The 25,618-nt window shown below is 32.9% G+C and overlaps 1 protein-coding gene across 1 annotated transcript; it reads left to right on the top strand.

Annotated features, from left to right (window-relative positions):
- The first annotated feature begins 14,092 nt into the window (after nucleotides 1-14,092).
- Nucleotides 14,093-25,378, top strand: LOC115877617. The gene is made up of 7 exons (XM_030893863.1): nucleotides 14,093-14,286; nucleotides 14,498-14,743; nucleotides 14,829-15,232; nucleotides 22,269-22,505; nucleotides 22,566-22,872; nucleotides 22,918-23,063; nucleotides 23,169-25,378. Exons 1-7 carry the CDS (start codon nucleotides 14,093-14,095, stop codon nucleotides 25,376-25,378), a joined length of 3,744 nt encoding a protein of 1,247 aa, XP_030749723.1.
- Nucleotides 25,379-25,618: the final 240 nt, after the last annotated feature.

Here is a 25,618-nt window from a genome sequence, read left to right as displayed (position 1 = left end):
AGTAGTGGTATTTTTTCTATAGATATCAAATTCCAGGCAATTATTAGTATTTATCACTAATACAATCTAGAAATCTCTGTCGTTCTCAAGTTTATAGGTAAATTTAGATAGAAGAAAAACGATTATTTAATTTAGAAATAAAATTATCTATGGTGTCAGAATGTGTATTAAAAACGGCTAACATGGTTGGCGAAATGCGCGTGGTGGTGTATTGTGGTGAATTAGTATTTTATTTTGCAGGTATATCTCCTCCCGTCATCAGAAGTAAAAATTACAAAGAACAAAGATAACTCGATTTAAAATCTAAAAACAATTATTCAAGAACAGTTTAGTTTTTAAAAAATACGTCTATAAACCGTTGACATTCTGTTAAAATTATTTATATAGTAATGAGTAGCTGGCATTAATGGTCTAGATCCTGCTACAATTGTATAGACATTTTTCATATTATACAGTGTCATTTATTTGTTTAATTTTTATTACCTTGAGTATAATAATTGTACCGAATAACATGTAAATATCGGCAATATTCATCGAATACATCCTTCGATTAAAAAAAATAATTTTGTAGTCCTTGACTTATTGGGAAAAAGTCATGTTTGTATTTTGAAAATATTCTTATATATAATCATGAATATTTTCACTCCTTCCCTTTTTTTAATAGGTCTTACAATAAATTAAACCAAATTTATGTAACAATTTAGTTACTCTTCTATAAAAATAGAACTGTTAAGTTTTGACGATGTCCTGAAAGCGGCAGATCTAATATAAACCTCCTGTTCTCCATACGTTTCCGTTGCGGTTAAATCAAATGGCGCATACCGATAACGACCTTTACACTGCGCACAACGTCGGCCCTATTTACATCGGCAAATTAAACCGAACATGTCTGACATTAAGCCGAGGCTAATATCGTTTGCGCATAAAACGCTGTAAGCGCAACGCCAGAAACGTCGAGTTCAGAGCCATCAAACTGGAGGCGGTGCAACGTCGAGTTTCGAATTATTTTATCGGCCGTTAAAATCTCCAACAGGAATTACGCCGTCGCATTTAGTACATCTCATGGCTCGGCCGTTTATTACCTCCACCAGATTTGCAAGATTATTGCTCCAAAACGCTCCGAAGTTATCGAATTTGGCTATAAAGTAACTCGGTTATCAACTTCTCGGTCGTAATTTGATTTTAGTCAACTACTTAACGACACCGAGGAGACTTGGAGTAATGGAAGTTCTCCATTAAACCGTTTATGGGTACTTTTGGACAATGCAAAAGTGTATCGATAATGGTCTGTCTACCTTTTTGTTTCTGTTGGAGTTCATTAACTTAGGAGCTAAGTAAAATCTACAAAATGTAAATAGGTATTTTAGACATACGGATATTAAAAATAAGTATATTAAAATATCTCTTTCATAATTATTTTTTTACCAAAATCCTGTACTCCTGTTTGATCTATTGTTATATGTCTTGAAGAGTCCCCATAGTATACTTTTTTTTCGTATTATACTATTATTGATTTGTCTCTACTTGTCTCTAGTCACAACACATCTAATAGTTTCCTGCAACGATGTTTCAGTAAAATGTTTCTATTCATATGCCCAAAGTACTTTAGCATTTGTTTTTTACTATAATCAACACTCTTTCGTTATAATGTAGTTTTTTTCGTGTTCACTAGTTTGTTCTATGAGTACCTTTATGGGATTATAAAAAATTACCCTCACATTTCAAAAGCATCAAATGTGGCAATATTTAAAACTTTTTTGTTGATTTTTGTTTTTATTTTCTTTGACGTTTTTGTTTGACTTGTTTGTCTATTCATATACTTGTTTTGTATACTTGGTCGAGCGAAGAGCTATTATTCTTTTAATTTCAGCATATACAGGGTATCTCAGACTGAGCGTGCATTAGAAGTTTTTAGAGAACTGCAATATCTAGATCGGATAGTTTCACAACGAAATACATAAAATAAAAATATTTTCAATATGGCGGCACTTCTGTTCACTCTTCTTAAATTCTCTGTAAAATTTGAATTTCTTGAATTTCGTAATTATAAACACTGCCTGCTTAAGATTTTAAAGCGTATTTACAAAAATATATCTCATATTTTCGCTAGTTAGTGATTTCTAATAGTTGATATTTTGACGTTTAAAGTCATAGGCTACTGGTTAAAATCGAGAAAAATATGCGCTTTAAAACTTAATCTTAAATAACTTAAAAACGAATAATTTAAGGTATAGGCACATATATAATAAAAAAGTAATGAATTGAAAAAACTTTTTATTAAACAAATAAAAAAAGCGGAGTTCCATTTGAAAAAAAAAACATATTTATGATAATTTTTTAATCGCTCAATTTTATGACGGCTATGGTCAATATTATATGAGATTCCAACAGAGCTGCAAGCTCACATAAAAATTAAGTCTTTTTTTGATTTAAATAATTTTAATGCCTAAAGTTATTTGATTTTAAGTAATTTTTTGAAATGTGACTTTTTTGAAAAAATTCACAGTCCTTTACAAAGATGCAACCGGGGGCGCATTGAAAATGATGAATAAAAACGTAAAAATATGATTAGTGTTAATATGAGTGTATTACATACATATGTTTAAATAACGAACTTAACAAAAAACAACAGATTTAAAGATTCACTGAAAAAATAGTAATGTTAACATTAAATATAACATTATCAATAATAATTTTGCGATCGCACCTATCCGTAAAACAAGCAAGCAAAAAAACCTCGAAAAAAACAAAATAACATACAAAACATCAGGTTAACATGATGACAGATCATGATCAATGACAGATAAAGAATTCTTACGGAAAGTTACACTTTACGATATAACTTTTTACCTGTTAAAGGCAAACCCCATTTAAACACAAAACTTTTTAATACCTATTACTGTATCTAAAAGACTTTTTTTTAAATTACTAAATTCTTAGCCACGCTTCTGTTTTTCTTGGCTGTTGTGCGTCACGTCACAGATTAACAGGCCCACGTTTGCACCACAAGGCGATGCTGCAGACCACTAGGTAGACCGGTCGTAGAAATTTATGTTATACAACTTGTAGTCTACACAAATATTATCAAAAAAAAATTTCTTTTAAAATTTGTTCAGATTTTGTAAAAAGTATAAGTCAAAATCGCAAAACTTAAATTTGATATGAGTTTCTTAGTTTTGAACTAATATAGTGGCGAATTACAAAAATTCCTTTTCAATGAAAATTAATGAGTTAAATAAAATAATTTAATAAATTACTAGCTTTTTCTCGCGACTACGTTCGCGTTACACCTCGAATCGTTTATGCATTGATTTAAATGATTTTTTACTTCTTTATAGAGAGCTAGTGAGCATATAGATGTTTTTATTTTTCATCTTTTTTTTATTTATTAAGAGCACTAATACTCTCTTTATAGGTTATTTTTTATTCTTTGAAGGATAATTGACGAAGATATATTTCGTTATGATGTCACTAAATAAACCCTTGTGTAAAATTTTATACTGTCTGGTTTATAATGTTATAGTATTGCATTTTCGTACAACAAACTTTCATTCCCTATTCTACTCCCTAAGGGTATAAATTTCATAAATCCGCTTTACCTTTGTGCCAATTTTTATGTGTATAATCCAGAGGTCACCAAGTTTTATATAAATTTTTACTAACTTTACCCATTTGGTTGATGAATTTCAAAAATTTCTTCTAATCCTTTTGTAGGATTTCATTCTTCTAGACCAAATAGTAAGGAATTTTCATACAACAAACTGTACCGAGATAATTTTACTCTCTAAGAGGATGAATTTCCTAAAATCGCTTTGTGTAGCTAATTCACTAATGTCGTTTAAACGAACTTTTGTGCTAATATTTATGTATCTAAAGCTGGCGGCATGAACTCACTCTAAAATATCTAAAAACGTAATATATAATCTAACTGACACACCACTGACAATGACAAATAATTTATTTCTGGAGGTAATGTGTGTAGGTGTTTTTCAGGTATGTTTTAGTATTTAGTCGTTTTACACAAAGAAATAGCCATTAAGCACTATAAAAATACTTCGTAACAAATCTACACATATATACCTTTCATTTAAAAAAAAGAATCATCAAGATTGGTAAAGCGGTTTCGGCGGGATGGATGCAACAAAAAAAACCTTTGAGCTTTTATGTATGGATTTATTATATGTATGGATTTTATGTTTTATATGTACGCGTATGGATTTATATACGCGATCTCATCGGAAACATTACTTATTACTTCGCATAACTTGAAGAATATCTACTTTTAATAATGAACACTTCAGAAACACACCAGTAGAAACATTTATTATTTCAGATTAAAACTCGAATTAAATTATAAATATTAGTTACCTATGTTGTTATAGCTTTTATAGGCCTGTTTAACGACTTAATAAGTTACCTAGCGAAAAAATATGTGCACCTACCTACCACTATTGTTACAGGTTAATTCGTTAAAGAAATATGTTACACAAGTTAAAAACGCTAAAATTTTAATGGTATTACTTGTGCATTATTGGCCTTATAATGTAATTTGTTGGAATTATATCTTCTTTAAATATAATAATAGCATTAAATAGCATTAAAAGTCGTTAAAAAGTCTAATTATTAGACTTTTTAACGACTTTTAAGTTACCTAGGAAAAAATCTGTGCACGAACCTACCAGTATTGTTACAGGTTAATTCATGAAACAAATGTGTTACATATTATTCGTGGTATTAGTGGTATTATATTGGAATCAGCTTGGCATTAGTGGGGCATTATATGAGAAATTTTGGTATTTAATTTGTATTTTTGGCATTACTTTGGCATTAGTATACAGACATTTGTCAGCGGTTTACTCCTTGTAGATAATCAAAAAGTTTTTTGATGAAATTTGCTTTTTATGTCAGATCATTTCTATGAAAAATTACATTAGATTTTTATTAAACACGCTGGGTAATTAAAACATTGACTAATAAAGCTTGTCCACTTTAAATAAGGGGTCACGAAATATCCTCCTTGGAGTGTTTGGATTAAGGGGTGTATAATAAATTAATCGTTGTTTTATAATAAAAACCATAAAATATTTATTTGTGAGTAAAATAATGCAATGGTTGGATATCTCTCCTTTATAATTAGGTGACTAAAAATACACTAAAATAATTAGAAAAAAAATCTTGTAATTATTTAGTAATTACGTCAATATTAATTAATTGACTTTCTAGTCTATTTTATTTTATGTACAAATATATTATTAAATTTTAAGCATTAAGTAATAAAACACTTTCTGCCCTCTTATATCGTAAGAGGTTACGAAATATACTCCTGGTTACACCCCTTACAGAAAACAGTGTAAGGGGTGTAAATCAATTTTATAATCACTGTTTTTTATAATAAAAACTATAAAACATTTCTTATTTGTGAGATTAAAAAAACAAAACAATGCATTGGTTAAAATAAGTACATTCAATACATATGTATGTGTTATAACATAATATAGCCATTACTATTATACTATTATTATTAAAATAATATGTGTGTAACATATTTCTTTAACGAATTAACCTGGAACAGACATTTATATGGCCAGTATATTTTTGTTTAACAAACCAATCAGGAAAAATCCAAAACCTACCGTTATAGGAGGTATAAGATGATTAAACTTATATAATGACAACTACTTATCGGATAACAAATTAATTACTACTGTCAGCTAGTTCAGCTACTGTCTAGGTAGAATATACCTAGAGTACCTACACCTACCTATGATGTAGGTAGATTAAAGCTTATTTTGACGTTACCTCTCACTTCGGTGTCACAAGCTGAATTTTTCAGGGATGGAAGTACAGTACATCATAGTACATGATATGGGGATCCTTATTCCGAAAGTAGTACAAAATTAGACCGGGTAAAAAGGCACTATCATCATAAATCGATATATTAATACCACCATATAGAGAAAACAAATACTTATTTTTTGATCCAGTACACAATAAAGTCTTCGTAGGGAGTAATTTTTTATAATTATTTACAAAAAAACATTTCCATTACCAATTGACCAAAAAAAACTTTAAACATGAATAATCATTTCAATCAAGAGAAAATTTGGTTTAAAAATAGATTTTTTTAATATAACTTTCATTTAACGAAAAACGAAGGCCTAAATGAAAAAAAGAAACAATTTAAAAGTTTCGCTTATGTCTTGACAAGGTATCAAAGCAAACCCCATATTTTTTGCTTTTAAACTAATAAAGATATATCAATAAATAATTAGCGATGTAATGGTTTTTGCGCGCGCTGGCCGACTGCCGCCGCTGCGCCGAGATTTCCTATACCCTTGTATATATGACGTCATGGTGTGGCAAATGTAGCATTTTAATTCGATTTGGGCTCCCTTATATAGGATAACAGAAACATTTTCAATGTTAATATTTTTTGAATTTTGAGACTTAAAATTTTAGTCTTTTTTAAAATAAACACTTAAATTTTAAGTCGCACGACTTGTCATTAAAAAAATTTACTTATTTTTTTTAACGTAACACGTCAATCTGACTTAAGCCTTTTGGCTAGCAAATAAAACGTTAGTTTTTCTGAACCGGTTTTGAGTATTTGTCTTGTTACGCGTGCGTAGTAAGTTTTTTATATTTCAAGTAAATCTCCAACACCGTTATCTAACCCGAAAGACGAACGAAAGGAATTTATCTTGAATATATTGAAGAGTACCTAAAAATCCTTCAGCCTTTAGCTTATGCCATCAATATATTAGATAGTTATAAAAACACATCACCCCTTTTTAATAGACATGTATTCGATAACAACTAAACTTTATCGGTATTTTTGTGTTTGTAGTTGTTCTGAAAATTGACCGTTTAATTAAGGTTTTAGTCTCATATGTACCAACAATACATTAATAGTATTGTACTAATACGAAAATCGCCTACTAATAAGTAATTACCGGTAATACAAGAAAATTACTATTAACATTTAAAAAAGGTACTTAAATTGAATTCTGATTGACTTGACTTGAGGGTAATTATACTGATTTAAGTCATTTTACTGACTTAAATTGCAGATAATCATGATATAAATCTAAAATATAGACTTGTCAAAGACTTAAGACTTAAGCCATTTGAACTTTATGTAGAATTTGACTTAAGGCTTAAATCATTTTGATTTTATAAATTACTTAAGACTTAAGTTATTTTTTAAAACTGACTTGTTGCAGCTTTGCATTTGAACAATTTAATTTTTGAAATAGATAGCCACATGTCTTATCTTTTATATCACAGTGACTTTGATAATCATTAAATTTGAGGTTTAGGCTATACAAATTTTTCTGACAGGCAGTTTTTTTTTGTCCAAAAATTTTAAATATTTTTTTTTCTTTAAAGTGGTTAATGTTAGGTAATGAGTGTTTAATATCAAAATTCATAAAATTTTACAGAGAATTTATGTAATGAAAAATAAGGGTACCCATTTAAAATAAGAAAATTGATGTTAAATTCCGCTATATCCGGAAGTACCGCCATTTTGAAAATATTTTTAATCGATAGATGTCGTTGTGAAACCATAGTGTGTAAAAAATCTCTCCGATCTAGATATTGCAGTTCTCCAGAAACTTCTAATGCACGCTCAACCTGGAACACCCTGTATATTGCTCTCTGTATTACCATCCCTGTTTATGCAAGGTTCCAGATATATTATTCCTTTTACAACTTCTACATGTGTATATTGGTAATTTATTAACCCCCTTAGATCTATTTGAATAATTAATCTTCAAAATAGAACAAAATTCTTCAATTTTAAATAAATGTGTCTCATGATTTAATAAATTCTAATTTTGCATATTTTGACGACGTCGCAATATTACATTTCATCATAACAAAAACAGCGTAAAAATAGAATTTAACAATATTAAATTAATACGGACTCAAGACATTATAATGACCAGCTGATGGAAACATTAATTTGTACAGACAAAAATATCACAAGTGTAAGTGTAAGTGTTAAACTAATCTGTAAGATTTATTTGTTTGTTATTGTGTGGAATTTTTCTATTAGAATTTCAAAAAATAAATAAAAATCTAGTCCTTACTTAACAAATTATTATCTAATAAAGGAACTTTGAAAAATTAAAAAAATATATAACGAATAATAGGTACAGAACTATTCAAAAATATAAAGCCATTTCAAACAAGATGTTACATATTTACAATTATACGATACCGAATTTAATAAGACAAAATATAATACATATAATTTAAAATAAGGAAATGTGAACATATGAATATTAGATTAAAAAGAATTATAAGACATATATATGATATTTTTAAAATAAGAATGAGAAAAATACTGAAATAATAACAATTGTTTGCTGTAGCATCTGTTATTTGTTATTTTTTGAATATTTATTATGTATTTTGTAATGTATTTACCTAAAGAGAATATTGATGTTTTCTTAAAATTGTAAATATTAAAACTTCAACATAGGGATTTGTTTAAATAAGTTCTGTAATAATAATTCATAATAGACCAAAAAGTAATTCACATTGTATATTTAATTTGAAAAGTAATTATAAACTAAAACAAAATTAATTTGAACCGTCCGTTTTCAACTGGCGCAGCTTACAGATAACCATAAAATGTCCCACTTTCTCATATCCTACACAATAATATCACGGAGCGTGCTTTTCCAGAAAAATCGCCATAATTTTCAAAGTTCCGTAAAGTGTCCAAGGTAAATTGCGCTTCCGCGTCTATTTTATACGTCGTCATAAAATTTCCTGTAGGGTATTGGTATTTTACACAAATAAAGAAACTTATAAACCCCAATAAAAAGTCAGAGTAGAGCGGTCAAGAGCAAAATTTTAAATTTTTATATAACGAGATTTGAGAGTTGCGAGACAGCTGCGGCCACAAAGAACGTCGAGCTATAAAACGGGAACGACTCGGAAACCGGAACGTACCAATTTGTTTTATTTTCATTTTGGCGAAGGACATTCTTAAGTTTCCGTTTTTGATTCTCGTCCCTGATTTTGTTTAGAAATGAGTGCGGGTGTGCTCTGTATAAATTTCGTCTTATTCTACAATATCTTTATATAAAGATATTAAGGACAAAGAGTGTGTAAAATACTTAGGGTATTGGTATTTCACACCTATGTATGTTGAGAAAATGTGGAAAACAGGAACGTCGGAATATGGAAATCAAAATTTGTTATGGAAAAACTATTTTAGGATATATTGAGTTATAACTTTGCCTAAATTTGTTCTAAAATGTTTAAAATATACATTAGCTAAATAAACGCCTTATTGTTGCTGAAAGAAAATTATTTTTTTTTAATTTCAATCAAAGTAATGGATATGTTACTAGTGATTTTATTTTGTAAGGACAATTGCTTGTTGGCCTGAAGGGTTAATGTCAAGGATATCCTAATAGGAACTTTCTTGACAAGCGTTCCTTTGAAAAACTACTATTCCTATTTCGCAATATAGTTTGCCGAGAGTTTTCGGCTCATTTCGTTTGGTTTGGTTTGGTCAGTTTTTAGTTCATATATACCGGGTGCGTCTCAAAAGTGACTCACCCCCTATAACTTTTTTATTTTTTCGTTTAAAAAAAGGAGATTTGGTATGTTAGTATATGACATAAATTAGGATTGATTGACGTATTCAATTGTTTTAGGTCACTTCCTATTCCACCGGAAATGACTACAACTTTTGATTTTTAAATGAGTTACAGAGAAGCAATTATATCCTTGTGTAGGCGGCCATACTAGTTGCCAGAAGAATTACTGCCAATTTTCCTTTCTAATGTCAATAAATTTTCCTTTCTATTCAGGCAAATATACTTAATCAGGTTTACCATCATTCCGGGATATTCTCGGCTCAAGACAGACATATTTGTCACTAGCTACAGCCGGCCACAAATAACTTTTTTAATACTGTATTGCAAACGTTGTTTATTTACAATTTATTCATTTTCTATAATTACACATTTTTGTAATATTATATAATATAATATATTTAAAAAAATAAGTATAATAATACACTTGATCCACAATGTTTCCAAATCCGATTTGTTTTTTATTTCAATAAAAGTCGTCTTTGAACATAGTTTTTATTTTTGTCTGTCGGATTTGAATTTATAAATAGTAAATTTAGCAAAATATGTTGTAGAAGTTTAATCCTATTTAAGTTTGCTTCATAAAAGAAAATTAATGGAAGGTCGTGGTTGTAACTCGACAAGACATAGAGGAGTTTGGCGATTCTTATGTTGAGAGTCATAAAAGTTTGAAAGCAATTTTGAAACTTTATATTTATTAGCTTGTTCTTTGTGTTAATATAATTAATAAGGACCAAAATGTGGTGTTTGTAGTAATAGTAGTTAAATATCATTATATTTCAATTATTGCATTTATTAATTTTTTTAAGTATTATTATAAGTAGGGTCGATAAGGACGATCTGCACAACCACCAATGACAGGAAATAGGACATGATCTAGTAAATTATTTTCAAAATTGATAGAGCAACACAAAAGAAAATTATCCGTATTATAATTTAAATCCACTTTGGGAGTACTATTTACAGATAAATGTTTTCTTTTCTAAATGACATCTGTAAGAGATATGCTACTTGTGGTTGTTCTTATAAGTTCAATTACTTGAACCAGATTAAAATTGTTTAAAATTGAAACAAACAATCAACAGAAGGTGAGGTGGTAGACTAATTAAGATCTAGGTCACCCAACCATTTCTAACAAGACAATTGATTGAGTTTCCAAATAAGCCAGTTCTCTTGGTCCAACCAAATGTTCGACTCTGTTTATATTTGCTCTAAGAAGTCTGTAGACTACAACTCCAACTTTTGAGCTGTTCACGTTTAATTCTGTTCATACTATTTTTTTTTCTAATCTATTTTCAATTATATTTGAACAAAAAGTTATAAACTTGAATTAAAATTTAGCACAAATTATCACACAACCACCAAGTTGACAGATCCAGCTTTACAAACAGTAAATAGAAGCAGTAACCTCTAAAAGGTTACGGATTCGGCAATAAACTATAGGTCTCATGTAGGAAAAAATGATACCCATTACAAATACATGCCGAGAAGTCGCTTTCAAAATATATTGCGGTACACTCTGAATATGACAAGAAACTCTAAGAAGAAGATATAATTGCCATCTATGGTTTAATATTATTATTGTTATAGTGTTGTCCTTATTCGCTTTTGTAATAATTATTAAATTTTCATCATTTATTTTATTGGTTATAGGCTTGGTGCATTCTCCGCCGGTGCTGCCACTATCGGAAAATAACGTAAACAACTAGTATTTATATCTATAAATACTAGTTAACACGGGCGTTAATACTATCAAACACGGGCTTAAATAGCGAGTATACGAAAAATGTATTATTTAATTAATTAAAAGTTTAGGAAGTATAATTTGTGAAAATTCTAAAGATAAAAAAGTAAATATTTTGATATCTTTAGAAGATCTAACTTGTATTATAATTTATTATTCCAGTTAAAAAACTTTTTAGATGAGTTCAACTACGGTAGCGAGCATAGTTTTAATCGCCGGTTTTGCTAGTGGTGCATAATTGGGGCTATTTCGGCTATAACGGAATTTTTTAAAGATACATAATTATAATTTTAGAAGATGTCCATGAAACATTTAATCACTAGTTGATTAAATTATATACCATTAATATTGCAAATTATATTTTATTCTCTCAAACTATATGTCTATTTAATTTTTTGGTTATGTAGCGAGCACTTTGTTTACTCACTTGTTTCGTCGAAATTCTTGAATCCATTTTTGCTTTATTATTGAATGATATTGCACCCAACAACGCGTAACGCCCTAATTCCGCTCTCCTTTACGTGCTTACAATTTTCCGGTAATTTTATTAACATTTGAAATTGTCACAACACAATATGACGCCTAGCTCAAATTCTTTTTCACTTATTTTTTACCACCTGAAAGAACGTTACATCACACAAACTTCGTACCCGAGTATTTTATAGTCTCAATAACTGCACCAGCAAATAACTAAAATATTTAAATATCATGACGGCGTGGCGGAGTGAAAATATATATATATATATATATATATATATATATATATATATATATATATATATATATATATATATGAAATGAACAAAATTCTTACAGCTTTAGTGTATATTAATAAATAATATTTTCTTGCCTTTAGCTGTGTATTTTTTCTAATTTCGAAAAATCGAAAGTAGAGAAAAAATTAAAAAAATAAAATAAAAAGTAAAAAGAAAATTGTTTTGCTTGTCGTAAAGGGGGGAACCAAGCTCCACTCCCACAACCGGTTTCTGGGCCTACCCTTCATCAGGTGGGCTGTCCAGGGGCTGGTTCTCACCGATACGACAAGCAAAACTTCTTCTATATCTACAGACGATGTCGTAAAGTGTCGGTGAGATATTAGTGCATCTCCCGTCAACACAACCCGTCAACACTACTATATATATATATATATATATATATATATATATATATATATATATATATATATATATATATATATATATATATATATATATATATATTATATATATATATATATATATATATATATATATATATATAGACTGTATGATACGTTTCTCTTTACTGTTGGTTTTTAAATATTAGTTAATAAGTCATCAGTCCCAACTGCGATTTTGGTGTTAACTGCTAACAATTCTAAATCTTTTTGTTAAAAACAGCTCGGAGATATTTTAATCCTTTTTCTAATAATGAGATTTTATCATAAAAAATACTACAGAAAAAATAGTTTTTGGAAAAATAATAAGAATAGGGTAAAATGCAAACACTTAATAAGTTTCGTTAATTGTGTGTTGAAATGTAATTTATTCTATTACGAGTCTGTCTCTGTACTTTCTAACAACTCCTTGTAGCATAGCTTCTTTTGTAGATTGATGTCTGTTTTTTGTACCAGACTTTAATTTTATATTAGCCTTATAGTGTATGTTTTCCTCACTGACTAGTGTGCTTAACGAGATTTGTGGTTGCATTTAATTTTCAGGCATGATCTTACCTTATTTTTCAAGTATTGCTTAATACACCATATGTGATTCGTATATTTTTTAGACCATAACAGGAAGCGTTTATACAAATACACTAAAGATGCGACGCCCGCATTTTTAATAAATAGTACTAAGTACTAAGTTGCGAAACATCTTTGTGAAATATTAGTATATGTATATGTTAGTAAACTTATTAATAGTTATTAAGAAACTTATTAAATCTAACAGTAGTGGTCAATGTTAAGAATATGGTAAGTACACAGCATAATTTTTTTTTGCACTTCACTCTACAGTATGTCTCCGAATTGTCTTTACAATTGGAAAAACATTTTTGCTATTAACATTTTGAGAAAAAATGCGTTCTTCATAAAAATGCTTTGCTTTTTTATAAATGGTTAATCCCGTTTATACTTTTTCAAATTTCTATACCTTTTTACAAAAAACATGAAAATATGGTAGAAATTTTATAGTAGCGTTTTCATGGTAAAACAATTTCGATTTTATTCTTTGATAGACGGTTCTTATTAATTTTGATTAACATCATATTTTTTGCTGTTGTTAAAGTATCATATTTTCCAAAAACTACTATCACCCTATCCGTACAATTATTGATCTAAATAAATTTTGTGTTTCTTTAAGATTTTAAGCCAAATTTGATTTTAATTAAGATTTTATCAATAACAATCTATCAAAAAATAAAAACAAAATTATATTCCCATAGAAACGCATTTTGATTTTTAGGATTTCAAAAAAAGTCAACTGTATTTTTATGTTCTTTTTTTTAATTTTCTTTTAAACGGTATGGAAATTTGGAAAAGTATTAACGGGATTACTTCTTCTTCATTCTTCTTTCTTCCTTCCGACCCAGAGATAAGGAAAACGAATCCATTACGGAGCAGACCAGGGCATCAGTCTCGGGAGATGGTGGGGACCATCCAACAGCCTCTCGGGGAACAACTGACGCCACGAGGTCTGGTAACACCCAGAGGGAGAGAGCTGGAGGCAATGTAGTGACACGGAAAAACCCGGCCATGAAAGGGTCTAAAGCTAAACCCTCTGGAGCCTCGGAGAAGCCTGGCAACTCGAGTGGGAAGAAACCCACCCGGAAAGGCAGGCTAAACGAATGTAGCTTTCCCACCAAAAGGGGACGTAGACCCCTGATGGTGGGAGCAAAACCTAAATTTGACTACTGTAGGGATGGTTGCAGCAGTCAAATGTATACAAAGTAATCTACACCAGGCCGCTTCCAACGCCCTTGGCAGAAGGTTCAGGAAGGAAGGTAAACATCTCGCCTTCATTCAGGAAGCTTGGGTTAATTCAGGCCGCGTATGTGGCCTTGGGAACGCAGAGGGTAGACTAATTACTGCCCCAGGAGTAACCAGACCTAGGGCATGCATTTTAGTAAAAAAGAGCGTGCACTCTTTTAATCTTTACAGGTTCTGCTGTCAGGATGTGGTGGCGGTGCATGTCCAGATCCCAGCGGGGAAGAGTGATGGTGGAATGGAGTTCGTTGCCTGCTCAGCATATTTCCCGGGAGACAAGACAGCAGATCTACCTCCTCCAAAGAAAGTCAGAGAAGTAATCTCCTTCTGCAAGAGGAAAAATCTACAGCTGGTGATAGGATGCGACGCCAACGGCCACAACGAGGCATGGGGAAGCACGGACAGGAAGCAACTTCAGAGGTGAGTTAATTCTTAATTACTTACTAGGTGAAGGGTTAGTGGTTAATAACATAGGCTTCGAACCAACCTTTGTTATCTGTAACAGGAAAGAGGTTTTAGACATTACGGTCAGCTCCAACTATTTGAGCAACAGGATATCCAACTGGAGGGTATCATCTGAGCCATCGTGCTCGGATCACAGACACATACAGTTTGAAATAAGCGTAGGTGAAAGAACTCTCCTGCAATATAGGGATCCAAAGTGCACAGATTGGGAAGGATACAACCGCTCAGTCGTATATCTGCTGGAATCCACAATTGCAAAAGTGAGAGATCGCAATGAGATCGAGATTGCGGCGGAACAACTGCGGTGTGCAATCATAACGGCTTATAGTGAAAACTGTCCACTTAAAACAAAGAAGGATAATAGGAAGTCCTCTTGGTGGAACAACAAACTGGACAAAAGAAGAAAAGAAGTTCGACAGCTCTTTAATCGCGCTAAAGTGTCAGGTAACTGGGAAACCTATCGTACGACGTTGTCGGAGTACAATTTGTTAGTAGCTAACAGCGAAGTCGCAGTTGGGACTTTACCTCATGTATCAACATTTAATAAATATCGCCATATCAGAAAATTTCAATAAAAATATAAATTTCAATATAAATTTTAATAAATCTAACAAATATTTAATGTTATTTGTTTATTAGTTGTTTTCGTGTTATTTTATTTCTTTACTTTTCGTGGCTTTATGATAAAGAATGTTCGTTAAATTATTATTCGCATTTGCAGTTATTCATTAAACGGTTGTGAGATGTAAAACTTTTTCTACGCAACATAAAAATAAAGTTTATTCTACAAAAAACAACGTTTCTAGGAGCATAAATAGACACTAAACACCTTAAAATTAGTACCTAATATAAATATAAAAATAGTTGGATAAAATTTCTTCTTGCATATTTTGTAAATTAAACGTATATAAGGGGTAGATGTAATTTCCTTCGTATCATCTTATACGCACAGTAACGGCCACACTCCCTCCAAATTCTCCAAGTTTAATTATCGCTACCCCATAAAGCCGACCGAAGAGGCGATTGCCCCAGATCCGTATTCGGACACAAGAGACCATTCTTAGCGTAATTTATCGGACCAATTTCGTTTTTATTTTCACTCTTCTTTTGTCGGATCTAAGTACCCCAGTCTTAATAGAATGAGCATTTCGTGCAGTTTTGACAGTATTGCCCGGGGGCGATATGATATTGCTTTCGCTGTACGTATTGGGTTATGTTTGCGATTTCCTTTGCTCGGATTAATTTCGGTTGATGTTGATTGACATCAGCGGCGAAGCTTCCATTGATACTGGTGATGCGTCGCATCCCTTCAAAATATTGTATTTTTTTTACGTTTTTGTTTAAAAAAGTCACTCCTATAATAAATTAAAATTTTCAGTAAATTTATTAAAATAATTAAATTCAATTTCAATTATTTAATGTGAGTCGAGCTTAATAGATAGCGATAAAGATCTTAAATAAAGACCTACGCTAAACGCTAAAAATAAAAATATCTCGACAACGCGATGATGTGACTGTCCTCGTTACATCTTGAATGGCAACGAACGCGAGCGGGGTTCGGAGGACTTTCCGACCGTGGTTATGTCTCCCGTTCGCTGTTTGAGTCGGTGGGTGATGCGGTTTTTAAACACATCTTGTTCGCGACAGCTCGTTCACGGTATACAATAAAAATATCGTCGCGCGTCGCGATGACCGATTCTAGTGTGACTGTAAAAAACAAATAATTTTGCAATCATCGTTGATTTCTATGGTGTATTCAGAAAAATTAAAAACTATTCAAGAAGGACCTCCAAAGCATATCTACATATATAAAATGCCAATGTTTATCGGTGTCGTCTCTACTGAAGTAACGACTTGCTCTAGAAAGTTGCTTTTTTTTATTAAAAGATAGCTAATTGGCTTTTCTAAAAACTGTCGTCGCCGGATTTTTTGTTTTTCATTTAATTAAAAAAAAATAAGAAGTATTTTTTTTCCCTGATGTCGTGGCGGATGCGCCAGGCTTCAACTAGTTTTGAATATTAATACTAAATTAAAATCGTTCATTCGTCGTTTTAATGAAAATTTTTATAAAAGTGAACACTGGTTCTGTGACTGTAAAGCACTCAATACACTTTGTGCCTTGCCTACTATTTGACAGCTTTTTTACCTAAATTTAATTAATTTTTTAAATTGGTTTGATTATTTATTTAACCTATAGTATATTTTATTTTTCTAACTTGAAAATTAAAGATTTTAATAAAAAAGAAAAAAAATATTGTGTTGGTAAAATGCGAGGGACAAACCGCTGCCAAAAATGGTGTACAATAAATACCAATTTTGGGAAAAAAGTACCAAATATACAAAATTATTTCCAAAAAATACTAAATTAGAACTAAAAATACCAAATTAGTATTATTATTTTTAGTATCTAAAGAATTTAAGATATTTGGAGCTTTAGGGCCTATTCATGTCAAACTACGATAATTAGGTCAGAAAAATATATAAGCTTAATTCGAATTCCAAAAAAAGTACGGTTCTAGAACGGTTTAAAATAATCTCAAATCTAATTACGACAATCATGTCATTCATGTCAAAAGTTGCAAAAAATCATATTGTGCCAATGTTTTGAACCGTTCTAGAACCGTACTTGTTGGGAACTCGAATAAAGCTACTGTCATGACACGTTTAAAAAGTCATTTTAACGGTTCCATTAACATCGATACTTCAAAAATTTATAAAATTAAAACTAGACATAAAAAGTAACTGATTTTTTTTTGTCATTTGCGCTATTTGTCACTTATAAGCTCAAAAATATAATTATATGCACAAGAAAAATAAGAAATTCTAACGAGATCCATATTATGTTTCCATGATGCGAGTTTAATTTCTTGACATTTTTTCGTATGACGCTATGAACCGTTTTTGCGTAAAACCATTTTTATGCATTGAAAAATTGCAAGCTTGGCAATTAATATCCGGTAAAAATAACCTATTTTTCAAATAGGCCAGCAACCTAACCTCGAAACACAAGTAATTATTCTTAAGTATGTATATTACGAGGTATATGTTATTGTTAAGTAGGTACTTACCTTGGACACTAAATATAAAAACTTTAAAATACTTCATATAAAATAGGCCAACACCAATAATTTTTGATCGTGTAAAAAGCGCGAAGGCGGCTCATTTTCAATGCAAATGGGCTAGAAATGATGCAATCAGCTTCCCGGCCGTCGCCACGTGCGTCTAATCCACATTCACCGTTGCCAGATGTCCAACAAAATACCTGTTTAATACCAGTATAATACCAAATAAAAACAGTTTATTACCAAATAATACCAGTTTTTTACCAAATAATACCAAATTAGTACCAAACATACCAAATTAGTTCCAAAAATACCAAATTAGTACGAAAAGAACCAAAAAATACCAGTATTACCAAGTGCTTGTACAATAAATACCACCAGGGGTTTGCCCCTCGGTAAAATGTTAATTGCGGTTATTTAATTACATCCTCTTGTATTGACACCACGCCATGCTGCTGATTTGACATGTATATCTAGGATACATACTGTATCTTCAAAAGAGTCTGCATCAAACAAGATTCTTTTTATTATTAGAGCTGGTAAAAATAAGTAACACAGTTACGATTGTCCGTCTGTATTGTATAGTAATTATGTATAGTCTATAGAATATAATTAATAATTAAATTGATTCACTTTCACAAAATTTTTATTAAAATATCAACATATTTGATAAACACGTGGACTGCTCACAAATACTCGTAGCGTCACTACGTATTTCTAAGCTGTAGGTTGTCCTTGTCACTTTTCGTCTCGCGCTTGTGTGTCACGGCCTTGAATTTTTACTCCCAGCGCGCATGAAAAACTTTCACTTCAAAAACACTTAGATACACTTACAAAATTCACTTACAATTTTAATCCAAATATCGACTAAAGTTCAGAAATTATTTATATACAAACTTTTTTGCTTATTTTAATCTGCAGAATATGCTGCCAAAATTTCCCGAATACAATTGGAAACAGGATGGTTCCAATAATGAAATATCGAGAAAGAATTTAAAACTGAGTAAATTTTCGAACATTATTCAAACAACTTTAATAAATAAGATACATTTCGACATTTTTAATAAGCAGAGCTGTGACCCAAATGGTGCTACTGTACATTATATATATTATATACGGAATACTTATTTTTTTGTGTGACAATGAAATCTAAATAGTGTTAATAATAATAAAATATATCCCATTTGATGCAAGGTGTTTTGCGGACACTGTATAATCCAACTTAAATATAAAAAAATAGTTTTATTAAATTAAAAAAAAATATTAAGAATAAATCCGAAATCTTAATATTAATAAAATTATATAAGGATTCTTGCCACTTAACTGCTGATATCGAAATTTAATTCTACGCTGTGTTTGTCATAATGTGGACCAACCTGCTCTCACTACCGGTTTCGGAGCCCTACTCCATCATCAGGTGAGCCTGGGCAGATCCACAAAATGACAACCACAGCGCAGAAATAGTTAATTCCGACTTGTCGGAAAGTGTCGGTTAGATATTAAGTCCCGAACGGGAGATAGCGGCCTGCGTGCAATGGTAGTATTTTCGTACCACCGAGGCGCAACTATCGATAGTAAAAGGATGGTAAAATGCTTTTTTTCAGGCGAGCCAAATTATAAAATAGAAAACAAATTTCTTGCAGTGTAGGTATATAATAAAATTATATAAGGATTCTTGCCACTTAACTGCTGATATAGAAATTTAATTCTCATTACCGGTTTCGGAGCCCTATTCCATCATCAAGTGAGCCTGGGCAGATCCACAAATTGCGCCTCGGTGGTACGAAAGTACTACCATTGCACGCAGGCCGCTATATCACGTTCGGGACTTAATATCTAACCGACACTTTCCGACAAGTCGGAATTAACTACCTCTACGCTGTGGTTGTCATTTTGTGGATCTGCCCAGGCTCACCTGATGATGGAGTAGGGCTCCGAAACCGGTAGTGAAAGCAGGTTGGTCCACATTATGACAAACACAGCGTAGAATTAAATTTCTATATCAGCAGTGAAGTGGCAAGAATCCTTATATAATTTTATTATATACCTATACTGCAAGAAATTTGTTTTCTATTTTTTAATTTGGCTCGCCTGAAAGAAAGCCTTTTACCATCCCTTTACTATCGATACTTGCGCCTCGGTGGTACGAAAGTACTACCATTGCACGCAGGCCGCTATCTCCCGTTCGGGACTTAATATCTAACTGACACTTTCCGACAAGTCGAAATTAACTATCTCTGCGCTGTGGTTGTCATTTTGTGGATCTGCCCAGGCTCACCTGATGATGGAGTAGGACTCCGAAACCGGTAGTGAGAGCAGGTTGGTCCACATTATGACAAACACAGCGTAGAATTAAATTTCTATATCAGCAGTGAAGTGGCAAGAATACTATTTTATTATATACCTGTACTGCAAGACCGCGGCACCGTCGATTCCATATTTTCCATCCGTCAACTACAGGAAAAAGTAAAAGAGCAGCAGTCTAAACTTTATGTTGCATTCATCGATCTAACAAAAGCCTTCGACTCTGTGAACAGAGATGCGCTTTGGGCAATTATGGAAAAGTTCGGTGTACCCAACAAATTTCTTACAGTGTGTAAAAGCCTCCATAACAACAACAAGTCAAGAGTGTCACATCATGGATCGCTGAGCGACCCATTCCTAACAAATACAGGAGTTAGGCAGGGATGTGTCTTAGCGCCTCTCCTATTCAACATATTCATGGCAGCGCTCTCCATTATAGTGGACAGCAAACTGCAGGAGAGAGGATTGGGCGTTAGATACAGATATGACGGCGGTCTGTTCAACATAAAAAGACTCAGGGCAAAAACACGTACAAAATTTATCACAGAACTTCAATACGCTGACGACTGCGCTCTAGTTGCAAACACGGTACAACAATTACAAGAAATGTTGAACACATATACCTGGGCATACGAGGCTTTGGGCCTTAAGCTGAACATCGCCAAAACTAAAATCATGTGCACTCCCCCGGAAGATCACAACAATGCTATAAAAATCGGAGAAGAACTATTCGAATATGTGGCGGAATTCAATTACCTTGGCATTTTGATTTCGGAAAAGGCCAATATTGACTCTGAAATTCAGCACAGGATTAGTAGCGCCTCAAGAGCATTCTGGAAATTAAAAGACAGGGTTTTCTACAATCATGACTTGAGTACAAAAACAAAACTTGCAGTATACCGAGCAATTATAATCCCCACCATGATATATGGGAGCGAAACCTGGGTGCCTTACCGCCGACACATGAACGCATTGAACAAGTTGCAACAGAGACACCTTAGACAACTCTTAAGAGTCCGGTGGTTCCATCATGTCTCAAACGTATCGGTCCTTGAAAAATCTAACTGCGAGAGTATTGAAGTCATGGTCACAAAATCCCGCTTAAGATGGGCTGGTCACGTATGCAGAATGCAAGAAAACCGCATACCAAAATCTCTGCTTTACGGTGAGCTTGTGGACGGTAAGAGGAGGCCGGGTGGACAACTGAAAAGATACAAGGACATTTTCCACGAAAATTTAAAGGGAATTAACATGCAGAATGAGTGGGGAAAAAGCAGCTCACAATAGAACTCAATGGAGAAGGGTTGTAAACTCAGTTAATAGCGGCAACCAAAAAGTAGAGAGGCAACAAAGCAATGAGATTTTTGAATGTCCGGAGTGCGGTAGGCAGATAACATCACGTATCGGGCTTTTCAGTCACAGAAAAGCTCATGAAAGAAAACGCCTTGCGTGACCATTTTCTTTATGTGTGTCGAATACTCGTCAGCGAGTAACGGCTATATGTATGTATGTATGTACTGCAAGAAATTGGTTTTATATTTTATTAATCTATACTAATATATAAAATCATTAAGTGACTGACATACTGATTAATCACGATCCTGCTCAAACCACTCAACGTAAGAAGCTCAATTTTGGCATACATGTCGATTTTAGGGTGTAGAGGTTCGATAAGAAGGGATTTTTCGAAATTCCAGTTCCAAGAGGGTGAAACCACCCCTCAAATATTACAATATTTTTTATTTAAAAAACGGTCAAGTTTCCGAAAAAACGCTTAAACACGTATAATAAGAATAATAATAATAATAATAATTTTTTCCTGGAACCTGCTTGCAGAACCTGCTTGCAGGAGGGGTAGTGTTGGACCTCTCCCAGGCGCCTCCCCAGGTGGCGGATAGGGGAATGCCTCCGGGGAAATCAAATACCCGGGGTGGACCGTAACAAACCAACACAATATAATAAGGACACGACGGATCTCCATGTAAGGAGCGGTACTCCGATAGCGTCTGTACTCCATGTTAGGAGCGGCTATATATACACCTGACAGTAGGTATAAAATGCACACCCATTTTAAAATGGAGAAAAAAATAGGAAAAAAGCCTCGGATACGCCAGGGAATAGGGCTATACCTGACGTCGATCGCCAGCCTAAAATTAACGACGACTCAAGCAATGAAAACGGACAGGATCAAACTGCTCTACTGTCTGGACCGCCAACCAATCTACAGATAAACAGGAAGGCTTCCAGGAGAGCAGAAACAACAAAAAGGATGAAATGGAGTAGAGAAATGAATCTTAATGTCATAAGGACTTACCTACTCGTAAATGAATGTAGAGATGATCCTTTACCAGGTTGGAGACAAAAGCTCCATTCTGAATTTCTTTAGAGATATTCCGATATTAACGTTACAGAACAAAATCTAGTGGATAGAAAAAGAACAATAATCAGAAATAACTACCTTACACAGACCGATATAGATCAATTACGTAGAGATGTGGGAAACGAGTTAAATTTAATAAACGAGGTCGCCGAATATCAAAATTTAGACGTAACTGAAACAGACACAACGCGACAAAGCTTGCCCAGTCAAAACAACCCAACTGATGAAGAAGAAGAGGTCACCCAAAAACTCCTAAGCAACTTTGAGCTATTCCGAGGTTCTGATCCATCAAACAGGCCTTCAATACCTAAACTAAAATTCAATAACCTCACTTCCAGGTACATAACAAATGCAAACTTTTCTCTACAAAGTAATTTGCATAGATTTGAAAATCTCACGGATATTCACACCGCTATATATGCGACAGCTGTTACTGTCATTGAGCTCAATGGCCAAAAAATACTTGAAAGAACTTCAATTCCACCAAAACCAACTAAAGTAAAACCATCCTGGCAAAGACGCCTTGAAAGTGATATTAACACTCTAAGAACACGAAATAATATAATACGAGAGTACCTTAACAATAACAATAGTAAAAAAGTCAAAATTAAAATTGAAGTCATTATCCGTACAGCAAAACTGAATAAGCAGGATCCAGAGTTTCGAGAAAAACTAATAACATATCAAGACGAATTAAGACAAAAACTTCAGGTCAAGGGAGCAAGGTTGCGTCGTTATAATGAAGCATCAAAGCGGAAACAACAGAATAGAAATTTCCAAGCAAACCAGAGGGCTTTTTATCGAAACTTTGATACCACTAACAGAATCTCAAGCGAGGAGCATGTTGACCAACAGAGATTTGAAAAATACTGGCAGGATATATGGTCTAACCCAACTCATTTCAACCAGCAAGCACCATGGATTGATCAGGTGGAAGAAAGTACCAATGACTATCAGGAAATGGTGGATATCCAAATTGAGGAAAATGACATTAAGTCATGCATCGTAAAAACTTCGAACTGGAAGGCAACAGGACTAGATAAAATACATAATTTCTGGCTAAAACATCTTACCTGTATCCATTCTCTCTTGGCCAAGTTTTTTACCAATGTTCTTCGAGATCCAGATGAATTCCCAGAATTCCTTGCGCAAGGTATCACCTACTTGTTACCAAAAAAAGGTGACATGAAGGATCCAAAAAACTACAGACCAATTACATGCCTGTCAGTATTTTATAAACTACTCACAGCAATAGTTCATAAGAAAATCTACGAGCATTGCCAATTGAACAACTTGATCGCTGTCGAGCAAAAGGGATGCATAAAAAATAGCCTTGGATGTAAGGAGCAACTCACAATTGACGCCATTATTATGAAGCAAGCCGAAACAAAATGTCGAAATCTCAGCATGGGTTACATAGACTACAGAAAAGCCTTTGATTCTGTTCCTCACGATTGGCTTTTGAAAGTCCTTGAATTATATAAAATCAACCCAAATATAATTACATTCCTTAGTCACATCATGAAGAAATGGAAATCGCAAATACTCTTAAATAACCGCTATATGACAACTATAAACATCAGAAAGGGTATATTTCAGGGTGATTCACTCAGCCCACTATGGTTCTGCTTAGCGCTAAACCCACTGTCACATCTGTTGAACCAATGTAAATCAGGATATAGACCTGACTTAAAGGATAGCATCAACATCAGCCACCTATTATTTATGGACGATATAAAGTTATACTCTGAATCCAACAACAACTTGAAATACTTACTTAAAACTGTTCAAATATTTAGCGATGACATCAGGATGGATTTTGGAATGGATAAATGCGCTGAGATACATATACGAAAGGGTAAGATTGCTGAACTACCAAATGAAGAAGTACTATTCCACCAACTGACATCAGATGAAAGCTACCATTATCTAGGGATACAACAAAACAAGAGAATCGACCATACTCGTTTAAAAAAGGAATTCAAAATCAAATACAAGAGCAGGCTTACTAAGTTACTTAATACCAAATTAAATGCAAAAAACCTTATTACTGCAATAAATACCTACGCTGTTCCTATTTTGACCTACTCTTTCGGTATACTAAAATACTCAGACACTGACCTGAGAAACCTTGATATCTTAACCAGAACCACATTCACAAAATTCAGAATACATCATCCCAAAAGTGCCACTCAGAGGTTGTATTTACCTCGAAAAGAGGGAGGTAGGGGACTAACTAATATAACTGAACTATGTAGATCACAGGAGAAAAAGATGCGAGAGTACTTCCATTGTTCTAACCACCCATTATTGAGAAAAATCGCTAAATGTGACACAAACTTTACCCCACTTAACCTTCACTGTCCCGAAGACATTATAGACGACCACAGACGAAAAGAAGAAATGCACCTAGAATGGCAAAATAAAGTGCTACATGGAAAATATCCTACGGCCTTAAACGATCCAACTGTTGACAAAGCATCATCGCTGCTGTGGTTAACTAAGGGAAATCTTCATGCAGAGACCGAAGGATTCATCATATCTGTTCAAGATGGGGTGATCCGTACCAGGAACTATGAAAGATATATTCTCAAAAATACAGAGATTGTGGATGTTTGTAGGGTATGTCATAGCTTCGGTGAAACAATAGAGCATGTAATTGGGGGATGCTCAGGATTATCAAACTCTGCATACTTGGGAAGGCATAACCAGATTGCAAAAATTATCCATAGGCAACTGGCAATTCAATACCGGCTAATAGATAACCCTCCACCATACTATAAGTATCTGCCTGCTGCAGTGCTGGAATCGGACAACACTGTTTTATACTGGACAGGCCAATAATAACTGACAGAACAGTTGACTACAATCGCCCAGACATCGTCATCATCGATAAAGCAAACAAAAATGCCATTCTTGTTGATATTGCCTGCCCGCTGAGTGCCAACTTACAAAAAACAGAAAGGGAAAAAATAGCAAAATATCAAAATTTGTCTGTGGAAATCAAACATGCCTGGAAGTTAAAAGAAGTACGAATTATCCCCATCGTTATATCTTCAACTGGAATCGTATCAAGGTGCTTTG

Source organism: Sitophilus oryzae, unplaced genomic scaffold (genome assembly GCF_002938485.1).
Source record: "Sitophilus oryzae breed Bouriz unplaced genomic scaffold, Soryzae_2.0 scaffold_1494_pilon_pilon, whole genome shotgun sequence".
NCBI classification, from domain to species: Eukaryota; Metazoa; Arthropoda; class Insecta; order Coleoptera; family Curculionidae; genus Sitophilus; species Sitophilus oryzae.
This window is presented reverse-complemented; position numbering and strand designations above follow the sequence as displayed.